General features: G+C 52.8%; 1 protein-coding gene across 1 annotated transcript in view; it reads right to left on the bottom strand.

The window, feature by feature from the left end:
* LOC309537575 (uncharacterized protein) overlaps positions 1 to 13384 on the bottom strand; it is a gene marked incomplete at its 5' end in the record, with an annotated part of 55330 nt that extends 41946 nt beyond the window's left edge. The window contains 2 exons of the mRNA XM_082232472.1: positions 8455 to 8757; positions 12962 to 13384. Coding sequence (XP_082088598.1) covers positions 8455 to 8757; positions 12962 to 13384 — 726 coding nt within the window. The remainder of the gene's footprint in view (positions 1 to 8454; positions 8758 to 12961) is intronic.
* Positions 13385 to 16420: the final 3036 nt, after the last annotated feature.

Here is a 16420-nt window from a genome sequence, read left to right as displayed (position 1 = left end):
AGGGCTGCCTTCAGATGTCTTCTAAAAATCTGGTAGTTGTTGTTCTCTTTGACATCTGGTGGGAGGGCGTTCCACAGGGCGGGCGCCACCACCGAGAAGGCCCTCTGCCTGGTTCCCTGTAACTTGGCTTCTCACAGTGAGGGAACCGCCAGAAGGCCCTCAGCGCTGGACCTCAGTGTCCAGGCAGATGTTGTTGATGATAATTTTTTTATTTCTTGCCACCCATCTGAATAGGCTGCCCCCAGCCACTCTGGGAGGCTTCCAACAAAATATTAGGAAAAAAAATACCGTATATAAGGATGATGAGACCCCCTTATTCCCCTCCCAGAACTAACATTCCCAGAGTGGTTTAACCATCAACCCCTCTTTCACAGGGAACTCTGGGAACTGTAGTTCTGGGAGGGGAAAGGGGGGTGGTCTCCTAATATTTCAGTACCCTAAACAATTCCCAGGGGTTTTGGGGGGAAGTCACAGCTATCTAGAGCGGCATCAAAGTGCTTTAAATTTATAGTATGAACATGGTCTTCTTTTGGTTTGCTTTACAGCAGCCTTGCCAAGCTACAGAATGTGGTATCAGGAATCTCTTGAAACTTCCCACCCTGCTTGCCTTGGCTCTCAAATCTCCTAAATCAAGTTTCTAGTCCTTCTAATTATTAAGATAAATAGGTTAGGATGGATGTATTGAATATTACATATGAAATATGCAGCGTTTAAGGGCAAATATGGAAACCGTGGAAGGCAGGTGGGACAGGAAGCCTGTAAAGTGGTGTTTGAAAAATCAATCAATATATATATATATATATATTAAGTTTCTAGTCCTTAAACTTGGAAGACACGTGGGAGGCACACAATACTTTTCCTCTGCCTTCAATAAACCTCAGCTGAATCGCCTGACTTAAAGGAAACAACTTGTGGGGCCAAACCAGTCCCCACAGCTCTGCCTTAAAAACATTCACGGGAGGATGTGGGTTTGACCCACGGAAGACCCAGGCCCCGAAATTTGCCCAGGTCTCCACCCGCAGAACTTTGCCCAGCAGATCCAGAGCGCTGCTGTGGAGAATTAAGCCGTCATCTGGGGAGGAGGCGAGGAAAGTGACTTTGCATCAATTAAGGAGAGAGACTTTAATTAAGTTATTTATCTCCAGATCTCGCTCCTCTTCTCTGCCCTCCCCCCACCCCAGAGGGATGGGCAGAATAACACAAAGAGCTGGGGGGGAGAAGGAGGAGGAGGAATCCCAACCCTTCTTTGCCCTCCCAGAGCTGGAAATCCCCTGGGAGAGAGAGAGAGAGAAAGAAAGAGAATATCAAAACGGCCACATTATAGGCTCACCTTTCCGCTGCACATGAGATCTTCATCGCATTTAGCAAGCTCATTTCCACCTTCTGAAATGCAACCCTTCAGAGGCTGTGGGCAGGCGTGGAGGGGGTTATTCAATCCCAAGGATGCAGCACTCTGCACATGGCTAGGAGCTCCTCACCACACTGAGCTCACAGGCCTAGCTCTGAGTCAGAGTCACATTGCAGCACCTTGAACAAATATTGCTTTGATACCACTTTAACTGTTGCAGAATCCTGCAAAGAATCCTTGTTTTTTTGAGGGGGCGGGGTGATGAGGATCCCTGGCATGTTGAGGGGGTAATTACAGACCCTCCAAATGTCCCTATTTTCCAGGGACAGTTCCGGATTTACAGAAGCCGTCCCAGTTTCTGATTTGATCCTGGAATGTCCTGTTTTTCCTTAAAGGTAAAGGTAAGGGGACCCCTGACCATTAGGTCCAGTCGTGTCCGACTCTGGGGTTGCGGCGCTCATCTCGCTTTATTGGCCAAGGGAGCCGGCGTACAGCTTCCGGGTCATGTGGCCAGCATGACTAAGCCGCTTTTGGCGAACCAGAGCAGCGCACGGAAACGCCATTTACCTTCCCGCCGGAGTGGTACCTATTTATCTACTTGCACTTTGACGTGCTTTCGAACTGCTAGGTTGGCAGGAGCAGGGACTGAGCAACGGGAGCTCACCCCGTCGCGGGGATACAAACCGCCGACCTTCTGATCGGCAGGTCCTAGGCTCTGTGGTTTAACCCACAGCGCCACCCGCGTCCCTTTCTTTCCTTAGGACGTCCCTATTCTCATCAAAGAAATGTTGGGAGGGAGATGTCTCTACATTCACTGGAGAAATGTCGGAAGGTACGGAAAGGGGTGTCCCTATTTTCTTCAGAGAAAGGTTGGAGGATATGTGATTGTGAGGAATCGCTCGCCTGCCTCTCCATTCCTCACCTGGAGAAAAGCTTTAATGATGAGTGACACAACCTTACGCATGCTTACTCAAAAGTAGGTCTCTTCAAGTCCCATGGGACTAATTCTCAGGTAAGTGGGCATACGGGACGCGGGTGGTGCTGTGGGTTAAACCACAGAGCCTAGGGCTTGCTGATTAGAAGGTTGGCGGTTCGAAAGCACAAAGTGCAAGTAGATAAATAGGTACCGCTCCGGCGGGAAGGTAAACGGCGTTTCTGTGTGCTGCTCTGGTTCGCCAGAAGCGGCTTAGTCATGCTGGCCACATGACCTGGAAGCTGTACGCCGGCTCCCTCTGCCAGTAAAGCGAGTTGAGCGCCGCAACCCCAGAGTCGGCCATGACTGGACCTAATGGTCAGGGGTCCCTTTACCTTTACCTATTAAAAACAAAGCGTGTGTTGATTTTCTCTGAAAATTCTGAGGCCTCTTATTTTTACCCACACCGAAATGTCCCTTAATGTCATCCAAATCGGGGGAAAGCCCTCCTCCCCAGTGAATGGGCAGAGAGCTCCTTTTAACCTGATGAAAAGTGTTCTTTTCAAATGCCTGGGTCGAAGCTTTTCAACCGGCCTCCAGCACACCCTACTGATACTTTTTTGGGGCGCGATCTCTTGTTTGTACAGGCTGGTCTGCCCTTTCTCTTTTGTTCCTTTTAAAAGGTCCACCTGGATTTGGAAAGACAGCGAGAGCGAGGAAAGCCCAGCCGTCCCTCTCCTCCGGCCCTGGGAAAGGTCACGGAGCACCAAAGACCTTTGACTCTATGGGGCCCGCCCCAGATGCCTTTCCCCGCCGCAAGGGCACGGCGGCTAAGTGGGTGGGATGCTTTGGCTCTGGGTTAAAAGCTTCCGCTGGCTTGTATATTCCGCTCCGTCCATCTGCCTCTCATTTTTCCTTCTCCGAGCGGATGGCGGAAATCGCTTTGGAAATACCTGTCTGGGGTCAGGGCTGTGCCAAAGGTTTGCTGGCACAAGCAAGGCTGGCGCCAGAATCTGGCATCCTTGGGCATTTGTTGTTGGAGACCTCACACTCTGTGCCCTGGTGGTTCCTTTCACCTCCCAGTCTCCCCACCAGCAAGCAGTGCTGGGAATCCCAAGCCTCTAGCTGCCATTTTAATTTCCCAGAATGCCCTGGACTTAGCCACGTTCCAGGGCATTGTGGGATATTTAAATGGTGGGTAGGTGCCCCTCTACCCACTGCCGCCAGGTAGGAGTGCCAGGGCCCACGGACAAAAAGCACCGTGGGAGCAGCCCTAATCCTCTGCCACAATGGGTTAATTGTGTCTGGCTGTTAACCAGAAGGTTGGTGGTTCGAATCCACCCCGGAATGGCTGTGGGCAGGATTCCTGCTTCGCAGAGGGTAGGACTGGATAACTCTTGGGGTCCCTTCCAACTCGTATGATTCTACTTCAGTTGAGACAACGCACCCTTAAACTTTGAGCCGGTCCTGAGGAAGAACGGAGACAAGTTCTTCGGCACCACTTCCGAAAAGAAGGACGCTTCTTATAGATTTCACTTCTCAAGCCGAAAGCCAAATTCTGCCATCTGTGCTTTGTATTAATTTACTCTGCAAGTGTTGGTCTTCCACCAGGGTGGCCACTTAACGCATTGCCAAAAAGAGATTTGTATTTTTTAAAAAAAAGGCTAAAAGAGATTTTAAAAAGGCTAAAAGACATCATTTTTATGCATAGCTGAAAATTTAGAAATACTCTAATTTATAAACAGAAATGGAAGCAGTCTGGGTGCCCATTTGGCTTGCTGTCCTAGATTAGGGTTCCTCCTCCTCCTCCTCCTCCTCCTCCTCCTTCTTCTTCTTCTTCTCACCTGGAGTACTGTGTCCAGTTCTGGGCACCACAGTTCAAGAAGGACACTGACAAACTGGAACGTGTCCAGAGGAAGGCAACCAAAATGGTCAAAGGCCTGGAAACGATGCCTTATGAGGAACGGCTAAGGGAGCTGGGCATGTTTAGCCTGGAGAAGAAGAGGTTAAGGGGTGATATGATAGCCATGTTCAAATATAGAAAAGGATGTCACATAGAGGAGGGAGAAAGGTTGTTTTCTGCTGCTCCAGAGAAGCAGACACGGAGCAATGGATCCAAACTACAAGAAAGAAGATTCCACCTAAACATTAGGAAGAACTTCCTGACAGTAAGAGCTGTTTGACAGTGGAATTTGCTGCCAAGGAGTGTGGTGGAGTCTCCTCCTTTGGAGGTCTTTAAGCAGAGGCTTGACAACCATATGTCAGGAGTGCTCTGATGGCGTTTCCTGCTTGGCAGGGGGTTGGACTCGATGGCCCTTGTGGTCTCTTCCAACTCTATGATTCTTCTTCTTCTTCTTCTTCTTCTTCTTCTTCTTCTTCTTCTTCTTCTTCCACCTTTATTGTCCAAGGATCTCAAGGTGGCGTACATGGTTCTCGTCCCTCATTTCACCCTCGCAACAACTCTGTGAGGTAGATTAGACTGAGAGATGGAGATTGGCCCAAGCTTACCCAGTGAGCATCATGGCTGAGTGGGGGATTCGAACCCTGCTAACTCTGACCATTGCAGCGACAACCTTTGGAAGAGAGGACTGCCTTCTGCAAAAATGGCTGCCCTAAGAGGGTCATGGTTCTTGGCTCAAGGAGATATGCGGGGGGGGGGGGAGATGCTGTCCTCCAAAAGGTTATCAACGGCTCAAAACATACCAGGGCAGCTGGAAGGTGCATGAGGAACAGCGCACAGAGTTAAACTCTGGAACTCACTGCCACCAGTCAGCAATAGCCACCAAGTTGGATGGCTTTAAAAGAACATTAGGCAAATTCATGGAGGGGGAAGGGTATCAGTGGCTGTGCTCTCATGGATGGAGACAGAAACGCTTCTGCTGGAGATCGCAGGAGAGAGGACAGTGATCCTGTGTTCGAGTCCTGTTTTCTGGTTTCCCAGGTGAGCCATTGGCCCGATCTGGTAGGGCATTTGCTTAAGGCTGCAATCCTATGACCACTTAAATGTAAAGGTAAAGGGACCCCTGACTCTGGGGTTGCGGCGCTCATCTCGCTTTTTTGGCTGAGGGAGCCGGCGTCCAGCTTCCAGGTCACATGGCCAGCATGACTAAGCCACTTCTGGCAAACCAGAGAAGTGCACGGAAAGCCGTTTACCTTCCCGCCGGAGTGGTACCTATTTATCTACTTGCACTTTGACGTGCTTTCGAACTGCTAGGTTGGCAGGAGCAGGGACCGAGTGACGGGAGCTCACCCCGTCGCGGGGATACGAACCGCCGACCTTCTGATCAGCAAGCCCTAGGCTCTGTGGTTTAACCCACAGCGCCACCCGCATCCCTTTTTGTTTTCAATACCAGGCCTTTAAAGAGCTGCAGGTGGCTAGCATCCTCTTTGTAGAATCATAGAGTTGGAAGGGACCTCAAGTCCAACCCTCTGGAATCCTCTTGGTAAAAGAGGACTGAGAGGGCACCCAATTGCCACATCAAATTATTATTATTTATTATTATTATTATTATTAGCTGCTTTGCTCATAAAAATGACTTGAAGCAACTTGCAAGCACAGCAGAAATCAGTTTCAGTGGTACCTCGGGTTAAGTACTTAATTTGTTCCGGAGGTCTGTACTTAACCTGAAACTGTTCTTAACCTGAAGCACCACTTTAGCTAATGGGGCCTCCTGCTGCTGCCGCACCGCCAAAGCACAATTTCTGTTCTCATCCTGAAGCAAAGTTCTTAACCTGAAGCACTTTTTCTGGGTTAGCGGAGTCTGTAACCTGAAGCGTATGTAACCTGAAGCATATGTAACCTGAGGTACCACTGTACAATGAACAGAATCAATGGAAACCTCAACAAGCAAACACACTGATACAAGTAAAAGGCAAGTCTAGCAGATCCTGTCCCACCAAAACAAGTTGTTATGGGTTACATTCGATTCTCGCGAGAGAAGGGATGTCAACAGAAGCAGCCGCACCCATAAACGCTGGGAAATCTATCCTGGCACAGACCCAACCCGTCGCTTGAGCCACAATGTGCTGGGGAGGGGGGTGTTCCTTAGCCCCGGGACCTGTTTCAAATAGCAGCTCCCCACCACGGAATACTTAAACGGCTACTCATATAGAGAAGAGTACCTCTGAACACGTGCAGAGCGTCTCTTCCCTATCCGGCAGGCCACGCATGAGCGTCAACCCTCTTTTTGGAAAACAAGCAAGACCACACCCGACACCAGATCTGGATCTGGTAGAGGCAGAGAGCAAAGATCGCTTCAGGTTAGGAGCGGATCCACGCCCTGTATTTTCACCCTTTCAAGACAGAATCTGAAAGGGAGAGCGGGTGGGTGGGAAGCCAAGAAGGCGTTTTCCCCTCCCCTAGCAACCGTTGGCAGCTCTCGACTTTGAGAACAAGGGTTGCCACATCCAGGTCTTTGCAGGTTAAGAACAGCTTGGGAAGAGAACTTGGCCAGGATGCAACTTTTGCCCTCCCTGTGTTTCCGTAGGGGGAGAAGCTGCAAGTGGCAGAATTCCCCCTTTCAACATATAATCTCAAAAGGCACAGGAGTCCTCCCAGGTCCTGGGGGTCCTGACGCTAGGACCAATCCTATCCTTTACTACACGATAATCTTTATTGCCATCGTCCCATACAGAACGACAAAACTGAAATTTTCGAAATTGAAACTTTCCCACCTCCTGCAGGCATTTGGGGGGTGAAGTGCAAGGAACGGGGTTCCCTCTGCTCAGAATCTTCCCCCCATTTCCCACCGGGCTAATATAATCGGAGACCTAATTAATTAGAACGAGGAAATGGAACGCACACACAAACACACCTATCTCTGTGTCTTTGGCATCGGAGGCAGCCGGATAAAAGCTCCGGAAATCAATAAATCACTAGGCAGGCAGTTTGCACAGGAGCTGTCTTGCCCAGTTGATTGGCCAAGTGAGATATTGCGTCTGCCTCAGTTCCCCCAGGGGAAAAGAGAGTCGAAGCAAAGTCCATCTGGCTCTCCTCTCCCCTGGCTCTCTGCTGTTCCCTCCCCCTCGGCCCCTCGCCAAGAGCACCTGGGTCCCACGCCAGCAAAAGAAACTGGCTCCGATTTCAGAGGTTAACACCCCACCCTCCAAAATATCGCCACCCTTCAAAGGGAGATTTTTGTGGGGTGAATGGAAATGGTTTGCAATTGGATAGACTTAAGACGGCAGGGGGAGGGGAGAGTATGCAAGCTTCTGGGTTTCACAGAGCTCTGCGCCATCCCTGACGCAATGTGCCAAAGCGTTCTGTGAAACGCTAAAGCTTGCACACCGGCTTCAGTTAATCCAGGCATTTCTCTCTTTGTCTGCACCTTTTCCTATGCTTTAGGTTGGGAAGTCAGAGCAGTGCCTGAAATGAGTTTGTGCCCCTTCGCTGTCAAGGAAAAATGGCTGACAAGACGCCTGGTTGTATTCTCAGCTCCGGAAGGGGAATGTTACCTAGTGAGGAGAATGACAGGGAACTGGGCTTCAGATTTCAGGGCCCAAAACTGAGACCTGGGGGCGGCCCCTGGTGATGTCACGATGGGAGGCCCTAGTGATGTCACAAGGTAGACCCTGGAGACGGAAGTTAATTGGGAGAAGGGAGCAGAGAGGGGAACATTCCTCAGAGCATCTATGCGATAATTTGCAGCCAGCTCCAGCTAGGCTGAAGCTTGTAAACCGCATGCACAGTCTTCTTATTTTTTTAAAAAAATATTATTATTAATTATTATTATTATATTTATTTATATCCCGCCTTTTCCCCAGACTCAAGGCAGCTCACACAAATCAAAACAACAAAACACAGAAGGCTAACTACATGCAGAAGGCAATAGCTGAAAAGCAATTGAACTATATCCGAATTAAAACATTTGTTAAAAGAAAAATAGTGAAAACAGTGTAGAACAGTGAAGCCACTTGCCCACCTGGAAGGGGGAGCGGGCAGACTTCAGGTCAGGCCTGAAGATCTGGCACCCTAGCAAAGTGAAGAGAGCCCCTGAGCATGTGCAGAATGCCATTCCCCCGATCACCACTGAGCCAGGGCATCTGAGTCAGAGGGCTGCATCTGCCAGCTTCCTTAAGCTCCGGTGCTTATTTCCCTCCCTGCCCCCTGAGGAATTCGCAAGCACCCCTCTTAGTGGCACCCATACCTGCCACCCATCCACCCACCAAGAGAAGGACCCCGAATCCACCTTACCGGCCAGGCAAAATCAAACGGGATCACCACCCTGCCGGCGTGATCGCTCTTCTTCTGGTGACCGGTGGAGAAGACGTTGCCCCCTAGGACGGGCGTGGTGGCAGCCCCCAGCACGCAGGGCCCCCCGGGCAGAGCCCGCAGCTGGTATTCCTTGAGGCAGACCCGGAAGAAGGCGTGGCATTGCTGCGCCACGGGGCACGGCGGATCCAGGCCCCCGCGGCAGCACCGCCCGTCAGCCAGCACCCCTTTCTCATTGCGGGCAAAGCGGATCTCCAGCTCGAAGGTTCCTGCCGCCTCGGAGACCTGGAAGGGGCAGAGAAGACCGAGAGGAGAGATTGGGGCGGTTGACCTACGGAACTCATTGCTACAGGAGGCGGAGGCGGCCCCCAATTGGGGCAGCTCTGAAAGAGGGTGGTAGACAAATCCATCGAGACACCTGGCCCTTCAAGGCTGGAGGCAACAATGTTTCTGAAGGCCTGTTGCGGAAACAGCAGGAGGGGAGAGAGAGGGGTCTTGTGTTCGAATCCTGCCGGATGGTTTCCCACAGGTGTCTGGTTAGCCCCTGTGATAACAGGATGCTGGGCTAAAAGAGCCATTAGCCTGATCCTGCAAACTCTTCCTGCGTTCTTATGAAAGAGGCACATTTGTCAATTTTTTTAAAAAAAGATTTTTTTGAAGTAATCAAATGAATCGATAAAATAAAAAATTGAAAGTACAAAAAATCAGCACAGTATATCTGGGGGAGACTTAATATGAGGCTGCAAAAGTACTCAAGGCCGTTAAAACCAAATTTCATCCTGTACTGTCCGCTGCTCAGCCAATGCTTAAACTCTAAGCAAAAAATGGCATCCGAATCTGTCCTCCTGGTCTGACAGTGATTTCGGATTCCAGTGATTTCAGACCCAAAAGATCGGCTGCATCCAGAGTTCTGATGCTGTCGACAGCAGCAAGGCCAAATACCTCTGGGTGTTCACGGGCAGGAAAAATATTTTTCGTTTTCATGTTCTGAAAGGCGCTGCCTTTCTCCCCCAGCCCCACCCACATCCCCAGTTGTATGGACTTCTTGGGGATTTTCACATGCGCACACACACACACACACAAAGCAGAAATTATGCCCCTAGATCTGGCTATCAGGATCAGGGCTGGCTGTGAATCAGAGCTGGGCTCCAGAACCTGTTCCATAGATTCACAGAAATGTATAATTGCAAGGCACCACGAGGGTCATCCAACTCGCTGCATTGCAATATTTCACCCAACACAGGACTCGAACCCACAGCCCCGAGATTAAGAGCCTTATGCTCTACCAACTGAGCTATCCAGCCCCGAGTGCCAGGGCTTGATTGTTAAGCTACACATAATCACGGAAATGGTGTCTCTGAGCATATGTGGAGTGCATCTCCTTATGCACAGCCACCCAAACAGCTACGGCTGTGCGGTCCCTGAGCGCGTGCAGAGAGGTCTCCTTTGCTAGAGAGAAGCCCGCCCAGGTTTTCCATTCACAGTGTCACAAATCTCACACGCGGCAGAAATTTCCAAGCTTGCCCTTGTGGCCTGTTCCCTGGCAAAGGAACATCTGTGCATGCTCAGGGGAACCCACGAAAAAGGAGCTTGCAGAGAAAACTCACTCTCAGACTGGGAATGCCAACTGCACATCTTTGGCTGTGGATGGGGAAACGGACTCTGCACGTGTTCAGAGGCACCCTTTCCATTATCGAGCGCATCACACTGCGAGGTCAAAGCAGGTCCTTCAGGTTGGTTGGGCCCCGATCCCAGGCCAAGGTGACCAGGTCTGGGGGCATGATTTCTACTCAGGGAGGGGCAAGAGCGCCCAGAATTTAACGCCCAACTCTGAGATCCCCACTTACGAAACTGCTAGGAATTAATGTGTTTTGCTTGGAAGGGAGAGTGTTGCCCGCTGGGGGCAGGGGGTCGAAATGTCCCTCACCTCCTTCCCCGCTCATAGCTGGGGAGGCCGGATCCGTTCCCTGCCCTCCCCAATGAGGAAATCCATCTTCCCTAGGGGGACGCTGGGTGTTGCTGGAATCGCAGCAGGCAGGATTTCACCTCTGCAGAGAGCCCTATGGGCAGGGAGGCTCCTCATTCTGCCCTTTGCGCCCGCCAGATGTGGAGCCACAGGGATGCCAAATGCCACCAGCAGGAGGGAGGCGGCTGCCCACCTGCTCCAGCCCACCCGGCCCTTGCCAGCTCCCCACAGGACTTTGCGGCCTCCGGAACATTTGCAGCGGCAAGAAAGGGAGCTTTTCTCTCAAAAACACACACACACACGGACGCGCCAACCCTGCCCGCCTTTTGTTTCGTGTCTGAACAAGGAAATCAAACCCGAGCCAGCAGCAGGCGCCCCGGGTGCGAAATCCACGGAGCGCCCTGCCTCCGCGCCAAGCACCACGGGACCCGATCCACCGGGAAGTCCCCATTCCGCCGAAATGAAACAGGAGGCACGCAAGTGCTCTTGCACAACGGGAGTTGGGCCCAGGGAGACAGCGGGGTGCAGTGGTTAGAGCAGGGGTAGGCAACCCTAAGGCCCGGGGGCCGGATGAGGCCCATTCGCCCTCTAAATCTGGCCCGCAGATGGTCCGGGAATCAGAGTGTTTTTACATGAGTAGAAGGTGCGCTTTTATTTAAAATGCATCTCTGGGTTATTTGTGGGGCATAGGAATTCATTCATTTCCCCCCAAAAAATATAGTCCGGCCCCCCCCACATGGTCTGAGGGACAGTGGACCGGCCCACGGCTGAAAAAGGAGGAGAGGAAGGGTAGAAAGCAAACTGCCTGGGATAACTCAATTGAGAGAGACTCTTAATCTCCGGGTTGCGGGTTCGAGTCCCACATTAGGCAAAATATTCCTGTATTGCAGGGGGTTGGACTAGATGACCCCGGGATCCCTTTCAACTCTACAGTTCTAGGAAACAAAATCTGGTTGGAGTAGACAGCCCTTTGTCCTGATCCAACTATAGGCCCCCCCAGATGATATTAGGGGCTCCCACACAGTCCACTTTCCATGCGGCTTCTACAGAAAACCCAATCAAAGGATCGGGGCCCTCAGTTCTGCCTCTTAATGGCGCCCAAACCTCACAGCCTGAAAAGACTCGGCCGGCTGTGCCTCCCTAACCCGCTCTGACTTCTGAGATGCTGCCAGTCGTGGGGCGAGCTTGACTCAAAGCTGCCTCTGGGATGGGGTGACTGCTTCCCTCCCAGCCCAGAGATGCAGCAGCTGCCAACCTGCCACACAGCACAGCAGCAGTCGAACCAAAAGCAAGATCGCATGCCCTCTTCTCACCCCTGGTTGGTGGCAGCAGGGAAACATGGCGAGGTCGCAGGAGCCTCATCCTGCAGGTTCCTTGGAAGTGAGCGGGGGGGGGGGGGCAGATAGGACCCTCTAGGATCCTGCAAACAAATGTCCCAACTGCAAACGGAAGCCCAGTACAGCAGGGTCTGATCCAGTGCCAAAGCTACCCCAGGGGATGAGGCTGGTTCAACACTAAAGAGATGCACCCACACCTAACCAGTTTAACCAGGTTCCTTCCTGGAACTGGGAACTGGGGGAACTGTAGTTCGGTGACGGGAAGGGGGGGCCTGGGAAAATCTCTAATAACAGAGCAATCTAGATGCCTCGTCAAACTACAAATCCCAGCCTTTTTTATTTTTTTAGAGGGGGAGGCAGAAAGTTGTTGCTCAACCGGTATATCAAGCAAACTGAGGGAACGATCCGGCGCATGGTGCCTTCACTGGCGCTTACTCCCTGCAGTCGGTGTGTCACCAGATGCCCCAAAGATGGTGGCATGTTAACTCAGGCAAGGGAGCACCCCCCCTATGATGACAGATCTCTCCCCCAGTCTGTTCCCCGCCCCCCTGAAAAAACATCCCCTCTCTCAAACCCATTTCAGCAGCTTCTGGGGCAAAGACACAAAGCCAGCTCAGGATCCAACCAAGCAGGCGCTGGAGCGAGTGTGGAGGTGCAGACATGCTCTCCACATGGCGCATTGATGCTCTCCGCCTTGTGGCTGGCCGGCAAGACACCACGCCTAGCTCTCAAAGGGATTGTGCCGTCCAGTTCTCTCTCTCTGGGCAGGGTGCGATGCGCAGAGACCAGAGCGCAAAGGGTTCTCAGAGGCTGGCATGGGCAAGGTGGCACTTGGAGGCGGTTGAGAGCCCGGAGACGGGTGCAAAGCAGCCTGCTGCTCCGCGGTGCCCACACCCAGCCAAAGAGCTCGGGTGCCGTGGTGCCCCTCTCCAAATGCCACCCCAGAGAGAATGCTAGGCACCCCTACCACCCAAAACCTGCAGCTCTCAACTTGGGGTAAACAGAGGCTTGGGCATGCCTGGGCAAAGTTGGCACCTGCCTCTCCCAGCGTGGGGTTGGTGCGCCCATTTCAAGCGCCCACCCCACCCGCGAGTGTTGGAGAGGCGTGCCTGGGTGCCCCAATCGGGCACCTCCCGGGCACCCGGCAAAAGGGTTCGGGTGGGCGTCCCAGAAGCGGGGGTCTCACCTGGGGCCTCGCGTAGCAAAGGAGGAAGACGAAGGTGCATAGCACGTCGCCAGGGGTCCTCCGCCGTCTCATTGTGCTGGCGGCGGTGGGTGGCGGGCAGCCCCCTGCCCCTCGGCCGCGGCGCCCCGGCAATGGGAGCCCCTGGCCGGTCGCCCAGCGCGGGGCATCCAGGACTCGCTGCCCAGGCCACGCCGCCGACGGTGCCCAACCTCCCGGGAGCGCAGCTCCGATTCGGATCGGGAAGCGGAGCCAGAGCCGTCGCTGCTGCTGCTGCTGCTGAAGACGCCCGGCTGCGCTCTGGCTGCGCTGGGCAGGGCCGCCTGACATCACGCGCGCCGGGGTGGAGCCTCGTCGCCCGGCCACTTTCCCTGGCCCTCCGCCCAGCCAAGGGGGCGGCGGCCGCGGAGACAGAAGCAGCAGCATCGTTTCCCGACCCTCCGGGGCAGGGAGGGGGCGGCGGCACCGGGACCGGCCAGGAGGAGCAACCGGTTCCTTCGCGGCGCGCGGGGTTCTTTGCGCCCAGGGCGCGCCAGCCGGAGGAACGCTGCGTCTTCTCCTCCTCCTGGCGAGGGATGGAGCGCGCGGACTCGGGCCGGCAGCGCGCCCCTGGGTGCCTGCACGGGCCGGCAGCAGCTCCTCTCCGGGGTTTCCGGCGAGGGACTGCCCCAGCCCTGCACGCACACGGCTGCAACCCTTCCTCCAAAACGAAAATCTAAGGCGCTAGTTCTCGTGGTTAAGAAGAAACGCGCGCGGGGCCGGTTTGCGCTCAGGAAGCGCGGCCGGGGCGCCTGCGTCTCTTCTTCCTCCTCCTGGATGGACCGGCGACCCAGCCAGCCCCGCGATGCCTGCACTGGCCGGCAGCAGCAGCAGCAGCTCCTCTCCGGGATTTCAGGCGAGGGACGTCCCCAGCCCTGCGCGCACATGGCCTGATCAGGGATCGGGGTTTTTCCGCGTGCCCGGCAGACGCGCTTGCCACAGAGCTGCTTCCCTTTCTTGCAAAAGGAGAAGCTAAGGCGCTAGTCCTCGTGGTTAGGAAGAAAGGGTGCGTTTGAGTAGGTGGGTGGCCTGCCTTCTGCCAAGTCGTGGAATCATGCATTTGGAGAGTTGGGAAGCTCCAAAGGCGAAGGAGGGCAGCTGTCCACCCCCCAAATCATGTGAATAAATAAAAATACTTAATTAACCGACCAAACGTGTATAGCTCGGTTCAGACCTCCCCAGCATAGATCCTGCCCCCCTACTCTGCCAACATCAATCATGGCTACGCCCATGGTTGGAAGGGACCCGAGTCATCTAGAAGAAGAAGAAGTGTTTGGATTTGATATCCCGCCTTTCACTCCCTTTAAGGAGTCTCAAAGCGGCTAACATTCTCCTTTCCCTTCCTCCCCCACAACAAACACTCTGTGAGGTGAGTGGGGCTGAGAGACTTCAAAGAAGTGTGACTGGCCCAAGGTCACCCAGCAGCTGCAGGTGGAGGAGCGGAGACGCGAACCCGGTTCACCAGATTACGAGTCCACCGCTCTTAACCACTACACCACACTGGCTCTTGTGCAACCCCCCCACCACCACAATGCAAGACTCTTTTGCCAAACTGGAGGCTTGAACCCACGGCCCTGAGATTAAGAGTCTGGTGCTCTACCCACTGGGCCATCCCACCTGCGGCGGCGGCGGGGGGATCCATCAGGGGCCCTCCTGCCGCATTCTGTTGGGTGGTCCCAGCCCCTTCCAGTGCTTCTCCACTGTGGGACTGCGACTCCCATCCTCACTAACTAGCAGGACCAGCGGTCAGGGATGATGGGAATTGTAGTCCAGCAACAGTCAGCTGGGGGACCCAAGAAGCGCTGCAGTTAGAGACTCTTCAGCTAGCCCAGCCCAACAGGCTGTTGCAAGACACCCCCCCCACTCCCATCAGCCCCTGCGGCAGGCCTCAGGGCTAGTGGTCAGGGCTGGTGAATGTCCAACAATGTCCGAAGGGACTCAGTTGGCTCCACCTGGGTGGAAGGGAGCAGGGAAACGGGGGCTGCAGCTGGCCAGGGTCCAGGGTGGATGAGGGGAGTGGCTGCTGCAACATCTGGAAGGCCACACTTGCCGTATTTTGACTCATGGAAAGAGGTCCCCTGTGGAATAAGGGGCTGTGTTTGCCAAAACCTCACGACAGCGGCTTTTGTGAGATCCTGGAAGGAAGAGAAAGCTCTTTCTATATATATATATATATATATATATATATATATATATATATATATGCTTTCGTAGATTTTCACGGGTACAGGAATGCAGGTTTTGGTGTCTTCGGGTGTCTTCCCGTGTAAGAGTCGGGGTGTCTGTGCGACGTTTCGACGAGGTCTCACTCGTCATCTTCAGGCTGGTGCTTTCGGCTTCTTGTTACTGGAACAGAGCAGAATCTGGTGTTTGAGTTCCTATAAATACTGTTGAGGGGTGTGGTGTATAGCCTCCAACGTTCTGGGCAGAGAGGAAGTTCCTCTTCTTCTTTTGTTCCTTAATTACTTGAGGGATATCTTGAGTGATTTCATGAGTGATATTCTGAATACCACTGGGTGGGTCATTAAGTGTAGATTAGTTGCTAAAGCTTTTGTGTCTTGACCTCTTGAGCTTGTGAAGAGTTTTTCTGAGAAGATGGCTGTGCTGCATTTAGTTGTGCTCTGGCTTGGCTTCGTGTATAGGGGCGAGCTGTGGTTTTGTGCCTTGTGCCAGCCAGATCTGTGTAGGGATTGCAGGGGGGTGCAGCATCCGGAGGTGCCAATATAGTTTGGCTACTGGATGGAGTCTGTAATATGTCTGTGGAGAGGGTCTGGGTTTGGGTCTGGTGTGGTTGATTGGTGACGGCGTTCTGTGTGCCTCTGGTTCTGGTGTCGGTTTTTGTGGGGAGGGCTAATTTCCAGATGTCTGGCAGGCGGGACGTGTCGTCACGCTTGTTCATGTTGTGAGGGTGTTTCTCTATCTCGATGGCTTCCATGATTATTCTCTTGTGGTGATGTTCCATGTTAAAGAGCAATTTGGAATCTGCAAAATTAATTTCGTGTCCTGTTTCTTTCATGTGTTGGAAAAGAGAGGAAGTTTTTTCTTCTTTTTTGACGGCATTCTTGTGTTCTGCGATACGTGCATTTATTCGTCTGTTTGTTTGTCCAATGTACGTGGCTGGGCAGACTTTGCAGGGTATTTCATAGACCCCTTGGTTTTCCAGCTGGATTTTGTCTTTTGGGTTTCTGAGGATATTGGCTATTTTTTGGTTGGTGCAGAAGGCTGTTTTGATATTGTGTTTATGGAGGATTTTGCTGATTTTGTCTGTAGTGCCCTTGATATAAGGAAGGAGGGCCATGCCATTGTTTTCTTCTGTGTCTTGGTTTTTGGGGGGTGTTTCTTTTTGGATTAGCTTCGTAACCCTGTTTTTCTGGTATCCATTGGCGATTAACACATTTGAGAGATTCTGTAACTCAGTTGTCA

The sequence above is a fragment of the Podarcis vaucheri genome (assembly GCF_965113315.1).
Source record: "Podarcis vaucheri genome assembly, chromosome: 7".
In the NCBI taxonomy this organism is placed as follows: Eukaryota; Metazoa; Chordata; class Lepidosauria; order Squamata; family Lacertidae; genus Podarcis; species Podarcis vaucheri.
This window is presented reverse-complemented; position numbering and strand designations above follow the sequence as displayed.